Below are 25,416 nucleotides of genomic sequence, written 5' to 3'. Positions count from 1 at the left end.
TTTGCCGGGGTCCAGCCCCCACAGGATCCAGGGGAACCCTCAGGAGAAATGGCATCGGAGAATGAATGAATGAATGAGAGAGAAAAGAATAGAAGCTGATATTCCTTGGTTTACACAGAAAGCCAGTAAAGCCCCAAGACAAGGGACTTGCTCTGTTCATGTAGGCTGAAGGCACCCTCCCGGTCTCCCAAGGGAGTGAAGATGCAGAGCAGCTTCCCGTTCAGGTCTTGGAAGCCCAGGCAGATAAGTGAATGCAGAGAGCCTCTATGCTCCAAGGAATCAGCCTGAAAAAGAGAATAAGAGAGAGAAAGAAAAAAAGAAAACAAAAAAAAAAAAGAAAGAAAGAAAGACACGGGGGAACCAGGCTTTCATGGAAACTGGTCCTGGTCTGTCACTTTATTTTTCAGGGAACCTTTTATACCTTGACTTGTACATAGAGGGAAATGAAAGATGCAAAGTCATACAGAGTCATCCCAAACATTACATCTGTTTTGTCTTTATCGAAACCAGGATTTTTTTCTGCATACCTTTCCCATAAACAATGTTGCGTACATTATCTTCTGGCCTTGGAGGTCTGTGAACATTTTATGACCCTCTTTTGATAAAGGCTGCTCAACCAGAAAACTTATTTTCCCTTGTAATGTTTTCTCTCTACATTTTTAATCTATGTCAGCCTCAGAAAGCATTAAACAGAGTTATTTTTTTTTCACAGAGCAAAGGTACAGTGAGTTATAAGAAAGAACCAATTAGCTCAAAGGTCTGATGTGGTTAGTTTCAAGGCTACACTTGTTTTTCTTACATTCCAACTATGGTAACTAATGCACTCCCAGGTGCACAGTGGGTAAGAGGTATGGGAACTTAGCAGCAAGCATTGGCTCAACAGTGAAATCCTACACCAGCTCTACTCTAATAGTTTTTAACTCTTTGAAAGGCTCTATATTTTTAGGCTTCTTGTGCCTCTTACAGTTGGGAGGCTGTGAATAATCATATGCATAGCTACAAGAGTCTGGATAAATCTGCAAAGCAAGCTAGAATGCCAACAGAGGGGGTTTGAGTTGAAATATTCCTATCATGTCCAGGAGACTTATTAGCTAGAGCCCTAAGTTTGATTTTCTCCAGAGAAAAGTGGTCGGGGATAGCCCCCTGTTAATGTCAGAAGAGTTGGTGAAAGGAACAAAATAGTAAGACAGACAGATTCTGGTTTTTGGGTAGATGCTCGAGCAGGTCCAGGGAGCCCCTCGAATCCTGATCCACCTTTGCCTATCAGGTCTTCTCCGCATGACCTTTTTCATGGGTGGGATCTCCTGTGGTGGCTCCCGGCAATTGTTGAGATCAGTTCTTTTCCTTTATTAAGTTTATTATTAATCATGTTTTAAGTTCTCTTGTGGTAAATTGTTTATTTCTGATTCATTATTTTTCAGAGGTTTTCTTTTGCTTTTTCAATTGACAGTAGTTCTTCTTTTTATTTAGCTTTCTCTGTCTCTATTACTTTAGGTGAAACAGTTGTCCACTGCAGTCTTGAAATGGCTGTTTTTATGTGAGAGCATCCCTCTGCACACTGTGTGTGACTTGTACCTGGCTTTGATGGGTGAGCTGGATTTGAGGTGGATGTCAGTTATATCTTTCTTCAGAATGTGCTGGAAGCTATCCCCTTGATAGGCAGTGATGCTAGAGATGGAGGACCTAGAGTTGGCACCAGATCTGAGGCAGAACTTCCTCTCTGCGCAGTGGCCATCACTACCCTCTTAGGGGTGAGGTCTGCTTTTAAATTGCCAGGGAAGAAGCTAGCTCTATCCCCTTTAAGTGGACTTTTTTCCCCCTCTTCCCTGCACCAAGACCTCTGCTTCAGTGCCATGAGGTGCTGAAACAAGTGTGGTCTGTACATTGACAGAGATCTAATGCACTGCAGCTCCCGTCAGATACTGACTCAGATATAAGCCCCCTTTGTTTTTCATAGCCAATCATTTCTCCCTGCCTGTGCCGCCACCCCCTACACATTTGTGGAACAACTCTGCTGGGCTAGCAGAGAGCTATGTGGACTCGTGGGGTGTGTCAGAGGTTAGCTGTGGTAGAGCATCCCCATCAGAATCCAGGAAACTTCTGATGCTGCTTGAGTAATTGCAAGCAATGACCTCTGCTGCCACTCTTGGGCTCTGCCCTGGGACCAGGTTGCCTGTATGTCCCAAGAATTTTAAATTTCATTTGAATTTTTAAGATTACATTAACATTTATATTTAGTACATGTTGAAATAATATTTTGGTTATTTTAGTTTAAAATGTTATTAAAATTAATGTCACTTTTTTCTTTATACTTCTTAAAACTGTGGCTGCCAGAATATTTAGACTTATGTTTGTAGTTTGCATATTTCTGTTGGACAGTGCTGGGCTTGTCTAGAAGACTAGGATGTGGGCTATGCATTTGCCCTTGCTAAAGGGTAACCTGTGTGCAAGGGAATGATTTGCTGGAACAGATGCTCTACCCCTCTGCTCAATCCTGAGGCTTCTGCCCACACTTATATGGACACTGCTAAGATTATGTCCCTCTTTGAAAATGTGAGGCAGGGATTATCCCTTTTACTTATGTAAACATGTGACCTTATTCCAGGTGTAAAAAGAATGTATTACCTATATAAAACTGAGGAGTTTCATTTAATTTTCAAGGGTCTGGAAATATGGGCTGGGAATGGGACAGAAAAAATAAAATAGGATCAAGGGAGGAGTGGCTTGCTGGGGGATTGGAAGGCTGGAAATGGAGAGGGAAGGAGTTCACTGTAAGATGCACGCATTTTGATATTATTCTAGTAATTGAGTGGTGGGTGAATGAGTGCCAAATTTGCTATGCTTAATAACTTGGTTATGTGTTGCATGTATGTATCAAAATTTCTGTGACTGTAGTGAAAGGGTTGGGGTAATAGGATTATCATCATGTTTATTTGTGTCTGAGTCTCTATATCAATTCCCACTTAGTAAATACCTATCATGTGCCTTAAACATAGAGGATGTTTGATGTACTTTGGTTGTGTTGCGATAAAGTATGGTTCTTATAATTTGTCAGGGCATAGATATTTCTTATTTCTTAAAAAAAAACTGTTAAGAACTTGTCTCTAGATTCTAGTAGATAAAACAAGATTGAAGGTTATTTATGGCTGTCCTTCATAGGGTCTAATGACTCTTCCACTTGGTGAAAGGTCCTGAGACCAACTTGCATAATGATAAGGAAATCCTAAATTTTGGAATAGGGCAAAAAAGTGATGGTAATAATGCTGAGAACATAGGAAAAATATAATCCTCTTAAATGTAAAAATTATCTCATTTCATAGGAAGAGCTATAGTTTCTTCCTTAAGACAGCAAGAATAAAGTATGGAACATACTAAATATAAAATTTAAATGCTTTTTTTTCACACAAAATGAGTATCTTTATTTTATTTTTTATTTATTTTGGGGCTCCCCTCATAGCTCAGCTGGTAAAGAATCTGCCTGCAATGCGGGAGACCTGGATTTGATCCCTGGGTTGGGAAGATCCCCTGGAGAAGGGAAAGGCTACTCACTCCAGTATTCTGGCCTGGAGAATTCCATGGACTATACAGTCCATGGGGTTGCATCACAAAAAGTGATGGTAATAATGCTGAGAATATAGGGAAAAATATAATCTTCTTAAATTTAAAAATTATCTCATTTCATAGGAAAGTTATGATTTTTTCTTTAAGACAGCAGGAATAAAGCAGGGAACATACTACATATAAAATTTAAAATGCTATTTCTTTTTCATACAAAATAAGTATTGTTGTTTTGTTTATTTATTCATTTCTGGCTGTTCTGAGTCTTCCTTCTGTGCGGGCTTATCTCCAGTTGGGGCAAGCTGGGGCTGCTCTCTAGTTGCAGTGCACAGGCTTCTCATTGCAGTGGCTTCTCTTGTTGCGAGCATGGGCTCTAAGGCACATCGGCTTCAGTAGTTGCGGCACATGGGCTCAGTAGTTGTGGTTCCCAGGCTCCAGAGCACAGGCTCAATAGTTGTGGATGCTGCTGCTGCTGCTAAGTCGGTTCAGTCGTGTCCGACCCTGTGCGACCCCAGAGATGGCAGTCCATCAGGCTCCCTGTCCCTGGGATTCTCCAAGCAAGAATACTGGAGTGGATTGCCATTTCCTCCTCCAATGCATCAAAGCGAAAAGTGAAAGTGAAGTCGCTCAGTCGTGTCTGACTCATAGCGACCCCGTGGACTGCACGCACAAGGGCTTATTTGCTGCAAGTCATGTGGGATCTTCCTGGATCAGATATCAAAACCATGTCTCTTGCATGTCAGGCAGATTCTTTACCACTGAGCCACCAGGGAAGTTCAAGTATTTTGATTTTAAATGTAACAAGAAAATCACTCAAGCCTAAGATTTAGGCTTATATTTATTCTTAGAGCTTATGAACAACTGCAATGCAACCAGGTTCTTCCATTCGTCATAGAATGTCAGTTCTGCTCTGGGTTCATTTCTGTCTCTTTTCTCCCTTTATTAAACTCTTGAGGACATCATTAGGAAAAAGAAACCTATATTTTCATATGGTTTCATAAACCATAGTGGGATATAAGCTTTCAGTAAATGTTAGTCAAATTCAAGTTGAATAAACCTTCTCATTCTGCTTACAGAGACTTCACTGGTGGAATAGGATCCAGACTGAGACCAGGTAATTTAGCTTTGTCAGCAGTAACATCACACATGACACCCTGAAATTCAGTGCAATTTGTGTTATAGTCTCATGTCTTTCCCCCTTTTATTTCTTCAGCTTTGCTGCCTCTTGACCTGCTTCTGAAAGTGCCACCCCTCCTGCTCAGTGCCCACGTTAAGGAGGTAGAGGCTGAGTTAGTGACGGGGTGGCAGTCCCACAGTCTTCCCACTGTGATTCTCCACAGTCTCAAAGACCATGGTAGTACTTATATTAGATAACATTGGTCTCAAACACACAATGGGTGAACACAGAATTGTGGTTGGGCCTGAATACCCAAATGATGCTTGGGAGGTAACCCTAGTACAAACAACAGGAGAATCTTGTTTCATCTGTCCATCATTATTATATAGTTTGGCAAATTAACAGTGTCAAGGTGCTTTCTGTGTTCACTTATTTGATGAAATATATGAGCTATTTTTCTAAAGTTTGTATTTTTGCTTTGGTAGGAATGTTAGCCAGTTGAATTTTGAAGCTAACAGTGCATACCTACTACCAAAAAATAGTAACTATGCTTTACATATGTATTTCTAAAAGCTGTGCACCTATATGATATAAGACTAAAGCATATCTTTTCTTCTATATCTTTTACTCTGATGCAGATAATTTTTTTTTACTTATTTGTATTTGATTAAAACAATGTTCTATCAAATTGTTTCTCTAATAAGGTAGAAATTCTTAAAGTATAACAGTTTATAGTAATTGTTTGAGAAAAAAAGAGTGTGTTCATTAACATTTCTAATTTCTATTAAAGTGAACATTTGTTCAACAGTAACAGTGAAGTTTTTAACTAAACCTGGATAATTCAGAAAAAAACTTAATGATTGTGCTTTTAACATATGTATATGACTCCAGTATAAAGTTCTGTTTTACTATGATTAATTTGGAATTATTATTTAAAGTTATTTTCACTTTAACTTCCTTAATTCATGTTCTTTTGTAGAGTTAATACATATGAACTTTTAGGAGATGAGAATTGATTTACTGTAATATTAGTCCATGTCTCCACATTTATTAAATTTGCTTTGGAAGAATTATTGACAGTTTGGGGGCATTTACATGATCAGCATAGATGCAGAAAAGAGATAACTTTGTTGTTAAGATGTCCAAAACATTGTTAAGATGTTATGTTGACCATGCCCCACTCCAGCTATTTTGGTATAAGGTAAGTTCATAATATACCCATGAAGCTAAAATGATTGTTATTAATTTTAAAACAGTGAGAGCAAAACATATATATGTAGGCAATTTGAAGTTCAGTTTCGATTCATAAAAAGAATTACTTTTCCTAAAGGGTATGTTGAGTTAGTTAGTTCAAGACTTGACTTTATGTCTGTAAAATTAATCAGATCTCTGGATATTTAAACAAAGTCTTTAGCATAGATAACATGTAATATATTATATTTCTTAGACCTACAGTTTGTTATACTATCTACTTTTTAAACATTTACCAATTCATGCATTTGAATTTAAAACAGAATATACTATAGCATTTGAAATGTTGTCAGTGAATGCTAAAGTTCACCTATAAAGGAGTGATAGTTTTGACTAATATTATAGAACACAGTAATGCATATGGGGAAAATCTGAGTTATTACCTATGAGTTATTCCACATTACAGTGAAAAACCATATTTTTATTCATCTTAATGCAGAGTGGTTTTACTGAATATTATAAAAGTCATACTTTTTTTCTATAAATTTATTTATTTTGATGGGAGGCTAATTACAATATTGTATTGGTTTTGCCATACATCAACGTGAATCCGCCACAGGCATAGACGTGTTCCCCATCCTGAACCCCCCTCCCACCTCCCTCCCTGTATCATCCCTCTGGGTCATCCCAGTGTACCAGCCCCAAGCATCCTGTATCCTGCACCAAACCTGGACTGGTGATTCTTTTCATATATGATCTTATATATGTTTCAATGCCATTCTCCCAAATCATCCCACCCTCTCCCTCTCCCACAGAGTCCAAAAGACTGTTCTATACATCTGTGTCTCTTTTGCTGTCTCGTATACAAGGTTATCATTACCATCTTTCTAAATTGCATGTATATGCATTAGTATACTGTATTGGTGTTTTTCTTTCTGGCTTACTTCACTCTGTATAATAGGCTCCAGTTACATACACCTTATTAGAAGTGATTCAAATGTATTATTTTTAATGGCTGAATAATACTCCGTTGTGTATATGTACCACAGCTTTCTTATCCATTCATCTGCTGATGGACATCTAGGTTGCTTCCATGTCCTGGCTATTATAAACAGTGCTGTGATGAACATTGGGGTACACGTGTCTCTTTCAATTCTAGTTTCCTTGGTGTGTATGCCCAGCAGTGGGATTGCTAGGTCATATGGCAGTTCTATTTCCAGTTTTTTAAGGAATCTCCACACTGTTCTCCATAGTGGCTGGACTAGTTTGCATTCCAAATGTTGCAGGTGTTCTTGGACTAATTGGTTGCTTTGCCAGATGACAAACAACTGGTATAGGCCCCACTTAGATTGCCTCTTGTGCAAATGAGGATTCATTACATTGTATATAAACAACAGCTATAGTCCTGTATTGCCTAAATGTTCTGGAAAAAATTGTCAGGGAAGAGAGAATTTTGTCAGAACCTGGGTATCCCAGGACTAAATCTAGAATGTGAGCATCATTTTCCATTTGCTATGGCAGAACAAAGGGTAAAAACTGTTACTTTAGAGTGTCGAATGGCTGTATTAGAATGTGACCCTGCCTATATCATGCTCTTAAAATGTGAACTTCTAGGTTCATTTGTGGCCATATGGCAGTATTTAATGCATTTCCGAATGCCTGTAAAACAAATAACCATGAAGCCATTTCAACACTATTATTAAAAATCCTCTTGTTCTGCCTTTTAATACTAATTAGATTCTGTAAATAATTTATTTTATAATGTATTCCTTAGATTCATTTCAGTTCAGTTCAGTCACTCAGTCATGTCCAGCTCTTTGCAACCCCATGAATCGCAGTACGCCAGGCCTCCCTGTCCATCACCAACTCCCAGAGTTCACTCAGACTCACATCCATTGAGTCCGTGATGCCATCCACCCATCTCATCCTCTGTCGTCCCCTTCTCCTCTTGCCCCCAATCCCTCCCAGCATCAGAGTCTTTCCCATGAGTCAACTCTTCGCATGAGGTGGCCAAAGTACTAGAGTTTCAGCTTTAGCACCAGGCCTTCCAGCGAACACCCAGAACTGATCTCCTTTAGGATGGACTGGAATGCAATATTACTCAGCCATAAAAATGAATGAATTTTAGTCAAATCAAGTGATGTGGATAACCTAAGAGCCTGTTATACAGAGTGAAGTAAGTCAGAAAGAAAAGAACAAATATAGTATATTAAAGCACAGTTTGTTCTCTGTGAGTCTGTTTCTGTTTTGCTCTATGCATTCATATGCTTTATTTTTTAGATTCCACATATAAGTGAAAACACACACAGTATTTATCTTCATCAGTGTGACATTTTTCACTAAGCATAATATTCTCTAGATCCATCCACATTGCTGAAAAATGGCAGAATTTAATTCCTTTTTATGGCTGAATAATATTCCATTGCATATATACACACCATATCTTTTTTATCCATTCATCTGTTGGTGGGCATTTGGGTTGCTTCCACACCTGACAATTGTAAATGATGCTGCTATGAACATTGGGGTACATACATCTTTTTGAATTAGTGTTTTTTTTTTTGTTTTCTTCAGATATATAACCAGAAGTGGGATTGCTGGGTCATATGGTAGTTGTATTTTTAATTTTTGTGGAAATTCCATGCTGCTTCCCATAGTGGCTGAACCAATTTACACTCTCACCACCAGTATACTAGGGTTCCCTTTTCTCCACATCATTGCCAACATTTATGTGTTGTCTTTTGGCTATAGCCATTCTGATAGGTAAAAGTTGATCTCTCATGATGGTTTTGATCTGAATTCCCCTGATGATTAACAAGTTGGAGCATCTTTTTATATTTCCATTGTCTAGCTATATGTTTACTTTGAAGAAATGTCTATTAATGTGCTCTGTCCATTTTTAACTTTTTTATATTGAATTGTATGAGTTTTTAATTTATTTCGGGTATTCCCCTTATCAGACATATCTTTTGCAAATATCCTCTCCCATTCAATAGTTTGTCTTTTCATTTTGTCTATAGTTTGATTCACCGTGCAAAAGCTTTTAAGTTTAATTAGATCTGATTTGTTTATTTTTGCCTATGTTTGCTGTATCTGAGAAGGCATATCCAAAAAAATATTTCTAAGGCCTCAGACTGTATTGCCTATGCTTTCTCCTAGTTTTATGGTTTCTAGTTTTACATTTAAGCCTTTAATCTCTATTTTGTGTTTAGTTTTGTATCGTGAGTGAGTGAAAGTCACTCAGTTGTGTTCAACTCTTTGCAACCCCATGGACTATACAGTCCATGGAATTCTCCAGGCCAGAATACTGGAGTGGATAGTCTTTCCCTTCTCCAGGGGATCTTCCCAACCCAGGGATCTAACCCAGGTCCCCTGTATTTCAGTGGATTCTTTATCAGCTGAGCCACCAGGGAAAACCTATTTTTGTATATGGTATGAGGAAATGTTCTAATCTTGTTGTTTTAAGTGTAGCTGCCCAGTTTTTCCAGAGCTATTTGTTGAAAGACTCTCTTTCCCCCATTTTATATTCTTGCCTCCTTTGTCATAGATTAGGTGACCTCATGTGTGTAGGTTTATCTCTGGGGTCTCTACTCCATTCCATTGATCTATGTCTGTTTTTGTGCCAATACCATACTGTTTTGACTACTGTAGCTTTGTAGTATAGTCTGAACATAGGGCACATACATTCAGCTTTGTTCTCCATGTCTGTGTCTCTGTTCCTGCCCTGCAAATAGGTTTATCAGCACCATTTTTCTAGATTCCATATATATGCATTAATATATGATATTTTTCTCTTTTTTACTCACTTCACTCTGTATGACAGGCTCTAGGTTCATCCACATCCCTACTAATAACCCAATTTCATTCCTTTTTATGACTGAATAATATTCCGTTGTGTATATGTACCACATCGTTATCTATTCATCTGTCAGTGGACATCTAGGTTGCTTCCATGTCCAGGCTATTGTAAACAGTGCTGTGATGAACACTGGGGTACATGTGTCTTTTTAAGTTGTGGTTTTCTTAGGGTATATGGCCTATACTGGGATTGCTGGATCATATGGGAATTCTATGTTTAGTTTTTTAAGGTATTGCCATACTATTCTCCACAGTGGCTGTACCAATTTAGATTCCAACCAGCAGTGTAAGAGAGTTCCCTTTTCTCCACATCCTCTCCAGCATTTATTGTTTGTAGATTTTTTGATGATGGCCATTTTGGCTGGTATGAACTGGTACCTCATTGTAGTTTTGATTAGTATTTCTCTGGTAATTAGTGATGTTGAGCACCATTTCTTGTGTTTATTGGCCATCTATATTTCTTCTTTGGAGAAATGTCTATTTAGATCTTCTGCCTATTATTTTATTTTATCTTTTTAAATATTGAACTCCATGAGCTGTTTGTATTTTTGGAGATTAACCCTTTGTCCACTGCTTTGTTTGCAAATATTTTGTCCCATTCTGAGGTTTGTCTTTTTGTCTTGCTTATGGTTTCCTTTGCTGTGCAAAAGTTTTTAAGTTTAATTGGATCCCAGTTGTTTATTTTGTTTTTATTTTCATTATTTCAGGAGGTGGTTCAAAAAAGATCTTGCTGTGATTTATGTCAAAGAGTGTTTTTCCTTTGTTTTCCTCCAAGAGTTTTATAGTATCCAAGAGTTTTATAGTCTTACATTTAGGTCTTTAATTCATTTTGAGTTTACTTTATGTATGATATTAGGTAGTATTCTAATTTTATTCTTTTATGTGTACCTGTCTAGATTTCCCAGCACCACTTATTGAAGAGGCTGTCTTTTCTCCATTGTATATTCTTACCTTTTTTTGTCATAGACTAGGTGATTTTAGGTCCATGGGTTTATGTCTGGGCTTTCTATCCTGTACCTGTTATATTTCTGTGTGTTGTGCCAGTACCATACTGTTTTGATTACTGTAGCTTTTTAGTAAAGTTTGAAGTCAGGAAGCCTGATTCCTCCTGCTCCATTTTGCTTTCTCAAGATTACTTTGGCTGTTTGGGGTCTTATGTGTTTCCATACAAACTGTAAGATTTTTTTGTTCCAATTCTGTGGAAACTGCCATGGCAATTTGATAGAAATTGCAGTGAATTTGTAGATTGCTTTGGGTGGCTCAGATGGTAAAGCATCTGTCTACAATGTGGGAGACCCAGGTTTGATCCCTGAATTGGGAAAGTCCCCTGGAGAAGGAAATGGCAATCCACTCCAGGACTATTGCCTGGAAAATCCCATGGACAGAGGAGCCTGATAGGCTATAGTCCATGGGATTGCAGAGTCAGACACAACTGAGCGACTTCACTTTCACTTTCACTTTTGAGTAGTATATTTATCTTTACTATATTGATTCTTTCAATTCAAGAACATGGTATATTTCTCCGTTTGTGTCCTGTTTGATTTCTTTCATCAGAGTTTTATAGTTTTCTAAGAACAGGTCTTTTGCTTCCTTAAGTACATTTATTCTTAAGTATTTTATTCTTTTGACTGGGAGACCTCACTCCAGTTAATATTCCCTGGGGCGTGATGTTCTCTGTTAGTCCAGTGGTTCTGACTCAGTTCTCCCACCTCAGGAGCTCAGGCCTGATCTCTGGCCCATGAAGTGGGATCTTGCAAGTCACAGGTCATGCAAAAAAAAAAAAAAAAAAAGGAGCAGGACAATACAAATAATTACAAATTAAATTAAGAAAACTAACAGATATATTCAGAAAAATAAGAATCTATATAAAACAAGTACTGGAGGGTAAAACTAAGCTCACACCCCCAGTAGCAAAGAAGAAAAAAAATAATTAATGATCATAAAGAAGGGAGCATAACAATAATAAAAATAATAAAATGAATTCAGAAAATTAACAGATATTTTATTAAAAATAAGAAGAATATATACAAAAGAACCACTGAAGGGTAAAACAGAACTCGATAATGGCAAAGAACAAAAAAACCCCAAACAAAGCAAAACAACAACAAAAGAAACAAAAAGACAGAAAAACCTCAGCTGTGAGGGGCAGGGCTTAGGCAGGGCCTGGGTTTATGTGGAGGCTAGCTTTAGGCAGGGGCAGGGTCCTGATTCAGGACCCACACTACTGGAAAAGGCCCTGGTTGGGGGTTGGGGCTTCGGTTCAGCCTAGCTGAGGGGGCCTCTGCAGTCTCTCCTGCCTTAGGATGTGGAGGATCACATCTGGGGCCCCAGGAGTCTCCCTGGGGCCGAGTGGGTAGAATTACAGGCAGGTTCCCAAATCCTCTGAACTTCAAGTGACTCTTGCCCCAGGGCTTGGCTCTTCCTTCTACTCCCTTCCTCTCATACCCATAGGACCTACACACACAGAGTAGGTCTTGTAGGGTGGAAGGCATCTTGAAGGTCAGAGAGGGCCCCAGGGGTGGAGAGCCAGGCCCAGGGCCTTAGGAGACTCCTTTGGGCTCAGTGGGCAAGGGAACAGCCGGCACTTCTCCTGACCCCTGAGGGCTCCCAGTTTGGCTTGCGTCCTTCTCCTTCCCACTCCCTCTCACACCCCCAGTACCCACGTGGGCAGAGAGGTCCCTGAAGGGCATAGGACCAGGCTTGGGGCCTGTGCAAGCTCCCTGGGGCCAAGTGGGCAGGAGGGAATGCCAAGAACATTCCCCCCTCCCCATCCTCCAACCTCTGAAGGTCCTTCCTACTCCCTGTTAACCTCCTGGAGGCAAGCATGCCTTTCCTGGTGCTCCCAGTCACCCGTCAGCCACACCAGTCCTGTCTGGCCTCCACTTTTCCTCCCCTCTTTGCTCCCGTTCACATACTACCTGATTGCTTAGTGGTTCCCCCATCTGCCTAGTTTTCAGAGGCCCCCCACCAACATCTTGTGAGTATCCTAGTTGCAGGGTAACAGAAACTCCATATGTTCCCTCTCAGTAATTTTGGCTCTGCCCCTAATACATACATACATACATACATACATACATACATGTGTGTGTATATATATATATATATATATTTTTTTTTTTTTTTCAGGGAGCTCCTGCTGTAAACTCCCCCTTCCCCTGTTGTTCAAAAATCCCTGATTCTTAGCAGAAAGAATTCAGAAAAATAGTATACTATGTCTTGGTCAATTGGGGGAATATGTGTAGTCCATCTCCTGATCATTTTGTAGTAACTAAAAGGTTCAGAGCTTGTGCTGTGAATTGTGACTTCAGTAGACTGGACCGAGAGTGGGCCCCTAACTTCACTTCTGTGATGTGTCATGAGATAATAAACCAGATATAGTGCACTGCAGAAGGTATGAAGACATGATGTTTCCAATTTATTACGTGTACTTGCTTTTCAAAAATATTTGATTCATTAAATGTTAAAAGGTACGATGAAAACATGTTAGAAGTAGCAGTTTCTTTTAAGAAAAGAAGTAGTATTTCAGGTGTGGGAAGGAACATATATGTTAGGTTACATGGTCCATGGTTTCATGGTCTCCTGGTAACAAGTTAGGAGAGTTGAGTTAAGTGTAGAGTTTAGGGCCCATCTAAATGCAGGTCCCGGTTTTTCAGGCTTGGTTGGACACTCTTCTTAATTTCAGTTATCTGTAAAATGAGGACACCGTTCAGAACAGTTACAAGGACCACATGAGACGACATGTGTGAAACCCTTGCCAGCACCTCTCCAGGTCCTCCTACCACCACCTCAGAGGGGAAACAGCTGGTCAGTGTCATGTTCCCCACACAATAAGCTAGCACATATTATTGTTTGGCATTTTAAGTAAATTGCCACTTATAATGAATTCTGTGGTTTTCTCCTAAGTTTTAAAACACTAATTCAGCTCCCTATCTTCATAAAACCATAAAAGGAATACGGAGGGAGGAGGGAGGGGGGATTCAGGATGGGGAACACATGTATACCTGTGGCGGATTCATGTTGATGTGTGGCAAAATCAATACAATATTGTAAAGTAATTAACCCCCAATTAAAATAAGTAAATTTATTTTAAAAAGTTTGATTTTATTTAAATTTGAATGAGACTTTCTATCTTTTGCAGCAGGAGCTATATAGGTATGAATCATGAACATACTATGCATGACTGACATTTAAATAAGATCAGTTTATATGGTATCTTTTTTTTTTTTTTTTCCTGGCCACATTCTGTAGCATGCAGGATCTTAGTTCCCCAACCAGGGAACAACCCAGGCCCTTGACAGAACATAGATTCCTAACCACTGAACCACCTGGGAATTCCCATCTATGATCTCTTTTTAATGGGAATTTGTTTTAATAAAATTGTCAATATAAATATGTGTTGCATTTTTTGTGAATAGTTAAGTGTAGTATTTTCAGTGTGCTAATCTGAAAGACTGAGGAAGAATGCTTTATATGGCTAAGATTTGCCATGAAGTTAGTAGTTATTAATGTCTAATGAAGAAAATTTTTAAAGATTATATATTTGGATTTTTATTTTTGTTTTCCTAAAATTACTAATGGCTAAATACATATTTTGGGATGGGGAATATAAAAAACAGTGATGATTTGATAAGGTAGAAAAGGAGGAATAGAAATGATCATACCTAGGATTAGCTGCAGTTGTTCAGGAAATCAAGGGGGTTTGCAAGTGTTACAGTCAGACTCCCATCATTGTGAAACCTTAAATTTCTTTCTTCTCCCCAGTCCTAACCCATGTGATCACTCACATCTCAGTAATACTGCCAGAGCACCCAGAGTGCTGAACTGGTCATGCAGTCCTGACTTGTCATGGCATAACAGCAGCAGATAACCTTGAGAGACTGTCTTTAGTCTAGGTGATGGGGTTGGGAATTGCCCTTTAAACTGAACAGAAGTAACAGATTAAGGGAAAATACAGTAAAAGGATTAGTATTCAGACAATGTATAGAGCATATACAAATCAATAAGAGAAGAGAAACTTGGGAAACAAACAGAAAATTCACCAAAGAAGGGCAGCACCTCATCAGCATTTAGATAAACACAAAATAAAACAAAATCACAATGGTAAAATGGAAAAGTTTGATTATAGTGTTGATCAAGGGATAGAAAAGTGGATTCTCTTCTGGTTAGAGTGCAAATTGATTCAGCTCCTTTAACATGTATTTGTTAAAATTGCAAATATGTGTATCAAAGGGCCCAGCTACTTAATTTCTCCTTATTTACACTAAAAGACCTCTTGCACTATGCACAGTGAGGCACACACACACACACACACACACACACACACACACACACATATTCACTGTTTGAATACATATATTCACTGCAGCATCATTTAATATCATCATAAGTTGAAAGAAAACTAGGTCCCTATCAAGAGAGAAGTGTATGCATGCATACAGAACAGGCAGCGGAACATGTAGTACTGTTCAATGGTGGTCATTAAAAATGAGCTATAATGTGTATTGATAAGAAATAATCTCCAAAGCAGACAGAATAAAAATTGTAAACCAGACTTATAATGTGTCACCATTTATTTAAAAAGAGGGAAAGAAAGCATGAGGTAGCACTATAGATTTTCTACAATAGTAGCTCTCAAAGTGTTTTTTTTTTTGGAAATGATCCTCAGTAAGGCACACATTTCATATCTAGACTGAGTGAACCCTTACTACATGCAGTACTCTGAAATTTTTCTATCCTGTTTTATTCCATGCCATTCTTTTCCACTTTTCAAAAGATGGTCCTGGCTCATTAAACTGATTCAGGGCTCAACCATAGTTTGGAAAATATTGCTCTGAATGTACACACTGAAGTATGTAAATAGACAGAAAAGTAACTGAAAGGTAACACGCCAAATTGGTATCAGAGGTTACCTCTGGGGAGAAGGCTGATGGATGCTGGTTCCAGGGGTTCTAGAGTCTCTTCTGTGATACTTAGGTTGTTGTACATTTGTTTGCTTATTTTATAATAGGCATCTGTAAATATACATTTTTAAATGTACTTTTTAGAGAGTAAGAAACCAAAGCTATTTTCAAAACTCAAGGAATTACTGGGATTGAGAGAGTAGTGGCCAAGGGTCTTAAAGAAAAATTATCATTACCATCTTTCTAAATTCCACATATATGCATTAGTATACTGTATTGGTATTTTTCTTTCTGGCTTACTTGAGGGATGGTATGGGGAGGGAGGAGGGAGGGGGGTTCAGGATGGGGAACACGTGTATACCTGTGGTGGATTCATGTATGGCAAAACCAATACAATATTGTGAAGTAATTAACCTCCAATTAAAGTAAATAAATCTATATTAAAAAAAAGAATTGTTGCACTGCATATTGAGTAGTACAGAAGGCAGGCATTCTAGCTAACTATTTCTGTTTTATATCTATGGCCACAGATATAAAACATCAACTAAACTGCATAAGTTTTAGATATCAATCTAGACAAAAAAATAATTACAGGGGTGGTGTGGGGAGGGAGATGAGAGAGAGGTTCAAAAGGGAGGGGATATATGTATACTTATGGCTGATTCATGTTGAGGTTTGACAGAGAACAGCAAAATTCTGTAAAGCAATTATCCTTCAGTAAAAAATAAATTAATTAAAAATAAAACTATAAATAATCAAAAAATAAATATATTTAAAAAGAATAATTATTTCTGCAAAGAAACATTACTGTACAAAATATAATGTATGTATACTTGGCCATCTCTGCAGACTAAAGCAGATATGTCCACTTCTGTTTTCTATTTCAGAACTACCTTAATTATTTCTGGTTTATCTTTACATTTTTACACTAAGGGTAATTTATTAAGCCTCATTTGAAAGGTCAGGTAACTCATGTTTACAAGAAGTTAGACAGAGTTCAGAGGAGGTAGATCCTTTAAATTTCAAACATTTAAATGGTATTAAATGTAGATGAATTAGAACTAGATGATTTCTTGTGTGAATTTCTCAACACAGTAAAAGAACCCATAGTAGTTTGTTTCCTAAATATACATTTTCATATGCTAATTATAAGACAAATTGAATCTTTTAATGGGCACATTAAATTTTCTCTATAAATGTTTAGAAAATAAATTTTTAGGGTAAAATACGTAAGCCTTCTCAGAAAGCACTTATATAAGAATGATTTTTCAAAATCTTAGCTGTTGCTAAAGTAATGATTGTGTTCACATTTAATTTCATCTACTCAGGGTTTCATTGAGGTAAAAAAAAGAAGGTCTTTGGAAATTTTCTTTAAAAATGAGAATTTAGGAAGAAAAGCATTATTTTAGAAAGCATGCTACAGGTTGCAGCAAGGAAGGGAAAGAACAGGAAGATGGGAGAGAGGATAGTATACATCCACCTATCTGGTCTTTCTTCTGTTTTGGATCTGAGGTTGAGAGGAAGCAGAGGGGACCTTGTGACTAATATGGAGGTTAAGGCCTTTCCTTTAAATAGCTTTACATTCCTTGAAGTTAAGAGTGGGACTTGTGCCTATGACATGTGAATCTGGGAAAGTGGCTTATATACAATTTGGCACCAAGCTAGCCTAGGACTGTGAAAGTGATGTGGCTGTATGATGAGAACTCAGAATAAATTATAAATGTGTCTTATTGAGACCTGAAGGGAGGTGAAAATTATAATTTGTAACAATTTTCAAACTCTTGATTATATTACAAATTATAATTTATTAGTTTTTTTGTTTGCTTTGTAAGATTGCCTATTCAGTATTTGCATTTTGGTAGTTTTAATAAAATTAGTTTTATTTGCTATAATGAATTTTAAATTTTAAAGTGTGATAGTCTCTTAACTGCACATTATCTGAAGCCTACTTTTTCAGTGGACACAGTATACGAGACACCACTGACTGCTAGTGGCAGCCTGGTGTAATTGCAAGCAATTTTCCAAGTGATAGTCTTCCAGATGTTATCAATAACATCATCATGTTACTTAGGGGTCTGAGAAGTAGGAGGAGGGAATTATGCATCCAATGTCATAAAATATTGAAGTTTTACAAACTCTCTACATACTGTTTCATTAGTAGGACGAGGGCTTTTGCTTTAATTGTTATTTTTCTCCCTGAATTTTACCCCATTTTTCCATTAATATGGTGTTTGAAGGGGAAAACCAGGGTCTTCACTAACTGCAGATTTTTTTTTACCTATAGCATCTGCAGGAATTGCTGTGTCACAGAGGAAAGTACGTCAGATCAGTGATCCTATTCAGCAGATCCTAATCCAGCTGCACAAAGTCATCTACATCACTCAGGTAAGTGTGCCAGCTTTTTATTTCTTTTTCATCTTAAGTACAAGTTTGGTGCTAATATTGCCAAAGAACTCCTTTGAGACACCCTTAGAATCCACTCCTGTGCATGTTCTCTGGGTTGCTACTAATATGGAATAACAAAATCTTGCAGTTTTTTTTTTTTTAATGTATAAGCTATTTCCTCTTTGGTAATGATGTGTACCAGTTCCCCTGGATCATATTGAGATATGACCCTTGTTCTTGACTTAAAGCTCACTATTGTGGATCTTAAGAGGAATGAGTATCTCTTTTAAAGATATTAGCCCTCATTTGTCCTAGGTGAGGTTAGTATAAAGTTTTGAAGCAAAAGAAGGCTTGTCTTCTCAGATGCAGGGTTTAAAGCTACTTCCACTGGCAATGATAGTTCAGAGTGAGTTGAGTTTCAAGATAGTCAGTTTTAACTGGGTCCAACAACATGTCCCTACTTGGGGTTTTAGTATTCTAATCTTTTTTTTTTTAACTTTTGCATGAGAAATTTGGTGAAATGAGCATTCAGCTGACACTGTAACTCAGCAGTCTACTCAATTAGATTCCTGTTTGATTATTAGCTATACCAGTGCTGTGATAGCAAGAAGTATATTCTGTTAGGGCTGTCATGGAATCTTTCTGGCTCTTAGACTATTATTTGAGCTGACAGTTAAAGAACCCAAGCCTGTCATTGTCTCTGTAAATGCCCCAGTACATCAGAAGGACCCACCTACCCCATCATCCTTGTGGTCTTCATACTGCGTGATCATCAAATGTAGCAGTCACTCAAGCTTCCATGCTGCTCCCTTCAGTTGGCTCTTCATCCAGACGACAGTGATGCACTGCAGCAGCACTGCATGCCGTGAATCACTAGCATCTTGTGTCCTCTTGGCAAACAACCTAGCAGTGGGCTTAGTTTCAAGGGTACAATTAAACCAGTTTTCAAATACCATCTGTGTGGCTCCTCCTGGACAATCCTGGAACCAAATGTTTCACTAATAGTCTAGTCAGGGAACAGAAACCACAATGATTTCAACAGGGATGGTTTCACTTAAATACTTATGTAAGAATTACTCATAATAACAGGGTATCATCTACTGAGGTGGAGAAGGCACTCTAGTATTCTTGCTTGGGAAATCCCATGGATGGAGAAGTCTGGTGGGCTACAGTCCATGGGGTCGTGAGGAGTCAGACACAACTGACGTGACTTAGCAGCAGCATCTACTGAGGAGGGGAAGAGAAATTTAAAGACTATAAGAGCAGATAAGGAAGTCACTATTTATAGGGCTAAGGAAGAGCACCCAAGAAAGAAACAAAATGAAAGAGGGCACCCTATCCTGGGCTGAGGTTCAGACCTCACTGGAAAAACCAGAGAAATGTTCTGAGGTTCTGTGCTTTGGATCTGCTGGAAAGCAGCATGTAAGGACAACATGCTAGGAACTGCCCTCCGTGGGACCAGGTGAGGTACCAGAGGTAGGTTCTGCTCCATGGAACTCTTCAGAAAGCTGGTTGCAGGGTTGGTGCCACTGAATCTGGTTGAGGGTTAGCACCACTTGAAGTTCCCTTCCCCGCTGACCATTCAGTGCTGCCGAACTAAGGTAAGGCAGGAGCATCACTGGAACCAGAAAGACAGGCTTCATCCTCCACTAGTGCCCTCTTCTGATAGATCTGAACATCCAGCCAGCTGACAAGGGACATATGTTTCAGTATCACAAACAGGGCAGTGAACGTGGATTTGGGACTGAGAGTAAACAAATTGACAACTGGCGCAGTTAGCCTGGGGGCTGCGTAAGGGACTCCCTTATTTGGAACCTGCCAATCTCCAGCTTCCCGCTGTTCCTCCTTTGACTTCTGCCCATCCTGGGAGTAGCCTGGCTCTTATCTATCATGTTTGAATTGTCTTTTATGGGTTTTTTTTTGTTTGTTCATTTTAAAACTAAATCTGGTATTCTTTCCAGTTACCCTGAGGGCCAGCCTTCTGAGACTGAAGAGTCTACCTTTTTCTCCATTTTCTGCTGCCAACCTTTCCCTTATGCAACCCCCAAAAACTGTCTACCTGATTGAATGAAAGTAGGTGAAAGGGCACAAGGACATATGATGGGGAAAGAAAATTGGTTAATAAGTCAAAATATAGTCTGACATATCTCTATTGAGTAAAGGTATTATAATCAAAAACACATTTCCATTTAAATAATGATATAAATATGTGGGAAAGTATTTTTAACTGTAGTGTTATGGAAATAACTTCAAATAGCTTCTTGGTTACCTTAACAATTCACTACCAAATTGAGATAAAATATCCTTTGAAATTTAATTTACATATGCCTGTCATGATCTTATTTATATATTAATAATAAAAAACTTTTAAAAAAGTTTTTATTATTAATATATAAAAATGATCAAGACAGGACAACTTGGAAGAAATGGACAAATTCTTAGAAAAGTACAACTTTCCAAAACTGAACCAGGAAGAAATAGATAATCTTAACAGACCCATCACAAGCACTGAAATTGAAACTGTAATCAGAAGTCTTCCAGCAACAAAAGCCTAGGTCCAGAATTCAGCTGAATTCTACCAAAACTTTAGAGAAGAGCTAAAATCTATCCTACTCAAACTCTTCCAGAAAATTGCAGAGGAAGGTAAACTTTCAAACTCACTCTATGAGGCCATCATCACCCTAATAACAAAACCTGACAAAGATGCCACACACACACAAAAAAAGAAAACTACAGGCCAATATCAGTGATGAACATAGATGCAAAAATCCTTAACAAAATTCTAGCAATCAGAATCCAACAACACATTAAAAAGATCATACATAGTACAGTGACCAAGTGGGCTTTATCTCAGGGATGCAAGGGTTCTTCAATATCTGCAAATCAATCAGTGTAATACACCAGATTAACAAATAGAAAAATAAAAGCCATATGATTATCTCAATAGATGCAGAGAAAGTCTTTGACAAAATTCAACATCCAGTTATGATAAAAACCCTCCAGAAAGCAGGAATAGAAGGAACATACCACAACATAATAAAAGCTATATATGACAAACCCACAGCAAACATTATCCTCAATGGTGAAAAATTGAAAGCATTTCCCCTAAAGTCAGGAACAAGACAAGGGTGCCCACGTTCACCACTACTATTTAACATAGTTTTGGAAGTTTTGCCCACAGCAATCAGAGCAGAAAAAGAAAGAAAAGAATCCAAATTGGAAAAGAAGAAGTAATAATCTCACTGTTTGCAGATGACATGATCCTCTACATAGAAAACCCTGAAGACTCCACCAGAAAATTACTAGAGCTAATCAATGAATATAGTAAAGTTGCAGGATATAAAATCAACACACAGAAATCCCTTGCATTCCTATACACTAATAATGAGAAAATAGAAAGAGAAATTAAGGAAACAGTTCCATTCACCATTGCAACGAAAAGAATAAAATACTTAGGAATATATCTAGCTAAAGAAACAAAAGTCATATATATATGTGTGTGTGTATATATATATATATGTGTGTGTGTGTGTGTAAACTATAAAACACTGGTGAAAGAAATCAAAGAGAACACTAATAGATGGAGAAGTATACCATGTTCATGGATCAGAAGAATCAATATAGTGAAAATGAGTGTACTACCGAAAGCAATCTATAGATTCAATGCCATCCCTATCAAGCTACCAACGGTATTTTTCACTGAGCTAGAACAAATAATTTCACAATTTGTTTGGAAATACATAAAACCTTGAATAGCCAAAGCAATCTTGAGAAAGAAGAATGGAACTGGAGGAATCAACCTGCCTGACTTTGGGCTCTACTACAAAGCCACAGTCATCAAGACAGTATGGTACTGGCACAAAGACAGAAATATAGATTAGTAGAACAAAATAGAAGCCCAGAGATAAACCCACACACCTATGGACACCTTATCTTTGACAAAGGAGACAAGAATATACAACGGAGAAAAGACAATCTCTTTAACAAGTGGTGCTGGGAAAACTGGTCAACCACTTGTAAAAGACTGAAACTAGAACACTTTCTAACACCATACACAAAAATAAACTCAAAGTGGATTAAAGATCTAAATGTAAGACCAGAAACTATAAAACTCCTAGAGGAGAACATAGGCAAAACACTCTCTGACATAAATCACAGCAGGATCCTCTATGATCCATCTCCCAGAATATTGGAAATAAAAGCAAAAATAAGCAAATGGGACCTAATCAAACTTAAAAGTTCCTGTACAACAAAAGAAACTATAAGCAAGGTGAAAAGGCAGCCTTCAGATTAGGAGAAAATAATAGCAAATGAAGCAACTGACAAAGAATTAATCTCAAAAGTATGCAAGCAACTCCTGCAGCTCAACTCCAGAAAAATAAACAACCCAATCAAAAAATAGGCCTAAGACCTAAACAGACATTTCTCCAAAGAAGACATACGTATGGCTAATGAACACATGAAAAAATGTTCAACATCACTCATTATCAGAGAAATGCAATCAAAACCGCAGTGAGGTACCATTTCACGCCAGTCAGAATGGCTGTGATCCAAAAGTCTACAAGCAATAAATGCTGGAGAGGGTGTGGAGAAAAGGGAACCCTCTTACACTGTTGGTGGGAATGCAAACTAGTATAGCCACTATGGAGAACAGTGTGGAGATTCCTTTAAAAACTGGAAATAGAACTGCCATATGACCCAGCAATCCCACTGCTGGGCATACACACCGAGGAAACCAGAATTGAAAGAGACATGTGTACCCCAATGTTCATCACAACACTGTTTACAATAGCCAGGACATGGAAGCAACCTAGATGTCCATCAACAGATGAAGGGATAAGAAAGCTGTGGTACATATACACAAATGAGTATTACTCTGCCATTAAAAAGAATACATTTGAATCAGTGCTAATGAGGTGGATGAAACTGGAACCTCTTATTCAGAGTGAAGTAAGCCAGAAAGAAAAACAGTGATACAGCATACTAATGCATATATATGGAATCTAGAAAGATGGTAATGATAACCCTGTATGTGAGACAGCAAAAGAGACACAGATGTATAGAACAGTCTTTTGGACTCTGTGGGAGAGGGCAAGGGTGGGATGATTTGGGAGAATGGCACTGAAACATGTAAAATATCATGTGAAATGAATCGCCAGTTCAGGTTTGATGCATCATACAGGATGCTCGGGGCTGGTGCACTGGGATGACCCAGAGGGATGGTATGGGGAGGAAAGTGGGAGAGGGGTTCAGGATGGTGAATACTTGTACACCCATGGCGGATTCATGTTGATGTATGGCAAAACCAATAGAATATTGTAAAGTAAAAATTAATAAATAAATCAAATTTCATGTTTAAATAAGTAAATAAATGGGTATATTTTATTTCTTTCTGGATTCCAAAGTATTTTAAAGCAAGAATGAAACAATTATTAACACCTAATTAATATGCTCTTATACTGCCAGCATAATAAATTATTTCATATTTTTGGCAAAATGGCATTCCTTGCTGCAAATTCAGATATAACCATGGTGATTGTAAAAATGTTTTTCCAGAATACTTTGAAGTTTATGACTTTGTATGTAGTAAGGAATGATTCCTCTTTGGGAAACTAAATTACAGTGCTCATTAAACTTAATGCCTTTCAAATAAAGGAGATAAATATAAGGCTAAACATTACACTCACATATTCACCAAAGTTTGAAGACCAGGATCAGTTTTTTCTCTCTGGTAATTGCAAAGGAAAACTTCTGAAAGTAAAACTGAATTGACAAAGCAAACAAAAAAACCCTTCTTGTTCATGTATTTATGTACTAGGCTCTCAAACTCTCATAGACTTATGCTGTGATAGCACCCTGAATTTCAGAGCCAGGTCCCTTCTGACAACCAACAAGTGACTTTAAATGGGAAACTGCTTACTTTTGGCTTGTGGTGACCTTTCCTACTCAATTTCCATGGAGACAAATCTGTGGAAACAGTCTAAAAGCAGCTATTTTAAGAGACACAATGTTAGAATCCTTATCCTGCCTCCAGTGATTTTTCATCTGTTTTCGTCAAAAATGAGATAGTAATCTTAAGACCAGTGAGCTGAGAATGAAATCAGTGGTTCACTTCCATTGCTGTAAACCAAAATTGATCTTTAAGCAATTAAGGTGACTGAAATACATATGTTAGCAGGAGTCTTCATGTGTTATTGCTTAGGTAGAAACTTTGCAGCCAATGTAAGATTTGGATTTAACTCTATAGTTAAAATTTGATTGTTGTGTTAAATAAATGCTTTGAAAATCAGCATATTGCAACTTTTAAAAAAAGGGACATCTGTCTCCTAGAGAGTAGACTGTTAGTTTGGTTGGAGCTCCTTTAGATTGTCATCTTAGCAACAATACTTGTTGCCAGAAGAACATAGAGATGTGGTCAGAAATAGCAATGAGCTGTCCTCAGATGAAAAGTGCAGGACTAAAAAAGGAGAGACATTACTTTGCCGACTAAGGTCTGTCTAGTCAAGGCTATGGTTTTTTCTGGTGGTCATGTATGGATGTGAGAGTTGGACTGTGAAGAAGGCTGAGCGCCGAAGAATTGATGCGTTTGAACTGTGGTGTTGGAGAAGACTCTTGAGAGTCCCTTGGACTGCAAGGAGATCCAACCAGTCCATTCTGAAGGAGATCAGCCCTGGGATTTCTTTGGAAGGAATGATGCTAAAGCTGAAGCTCCAGTACTTTGGCCACCTCATGCGAAGAGTTGACTCATTGGAAAAGACTCTGATGCTTGGAGAGATTGGGGGCAGGAGGAGAAGGGGACGACCCAGGATGAGATGGCTGGATGGCATCACGGACTCGATGGACGTGAGTCTGAGTGTACTCTGGGAGATGGTGATGGACAGGGAGGCCTGGCGTGCTGCTATTCATGGGGTTGCAAAGAGTTGGACATGACTGAGCGACTAAACTGAACTGAACTGAACTGTCATACTGTTTTTTTCCAGCAGTGGTGATGGATGAAGTTAGATCCATCTGTACCCTCTCATCTGGATTTTTTGGTTCCTAGGGGCAAGGATGACAGATTAGATAGAATTTATGGCAATCTGTGTTTCTCAAGTGGACTCAGGTTTTCAGGGTTTGTAAACTCTTAAGGCAAATAGATGGGGAAAAAATGGAAACCGTGACAGGCTTCATTTTGGGGTCCAGAATCACTGTGGATGAGACTGCAGCCATGAAATTACAAGATGCTTGCTCCCTGAAACAAAAGCTATGACAAACCTGGACAGTGTATTAAAAAGCAGAGACATAAGTTTGCCAACAAAAGCCAACATAGTCAAAGCTATGGTTTTTCCAGTAGTCAGGTACAGATGTGAGAGTTGATGCTTTCAAAGTGTAGTGCAAGAGAAGACTCTTGAAAGTCCCTTGGACAGC

At 38.2% G+C, this 25,416-nt stretch overlaps 1 protein-coding gene across 6 annotated transcripts in view; it reads left to right on the top strand.

Moving 5' to 3' along the window:
- The window catches only part of NEK10 (NIMA related kinase 10), a 283,289-nt gene that overhangs the window by 199,315 nt on the left and 58,558 nt on the right, over window positions 1–25,416 (top strand). For 4 of the 6 annotated variants that reach the window (XM_042235756.2, XM_042235752.2, XM_060402047.1 and 1 more), the window contains 2 exons: window positions 4,635–4,672; window positions 17,909–18,009. In XM_042235756.2, the coding sequence (XP_042091690.1) occupies window positions 4,635–4,672; window positions 17,909–18,009 (139 nt within the window). Of the gene's footprint in view, window positions 1–4,634; window positions 4,673–4,771; window positions 4,913–17,908; window positions 18,010–25,416 lie in introns of all 6 variants that reach the window. The other 2 variants (XM_060402044.1, XM_060402045.1) reach the window with 1 other exon arrangement.

The sequence above is a fragment of the Ovis aries genome, chromosome 19 (assembly GCF_016772045.2).
Source record: "Ovis aries strain OAR_USU_Benz2616 breed Rambouillet chromosome 19, ARS-UI_Ramb_v3.0, whole genome shotgun sequence".
In the NCBI taxonomy this organism is placed as follows: domain Eukaryota; kingdom Metazoa; phylum Chordata; class Mammalia; order Artiodactyla; family Bovidae; genus Ovis; species Ovis aries.
The sequence above is the reverse complement of the archived record's forward strand: the minus strand, read 5'-3'. Positions and strand labels throughout refer to the sequence as shown.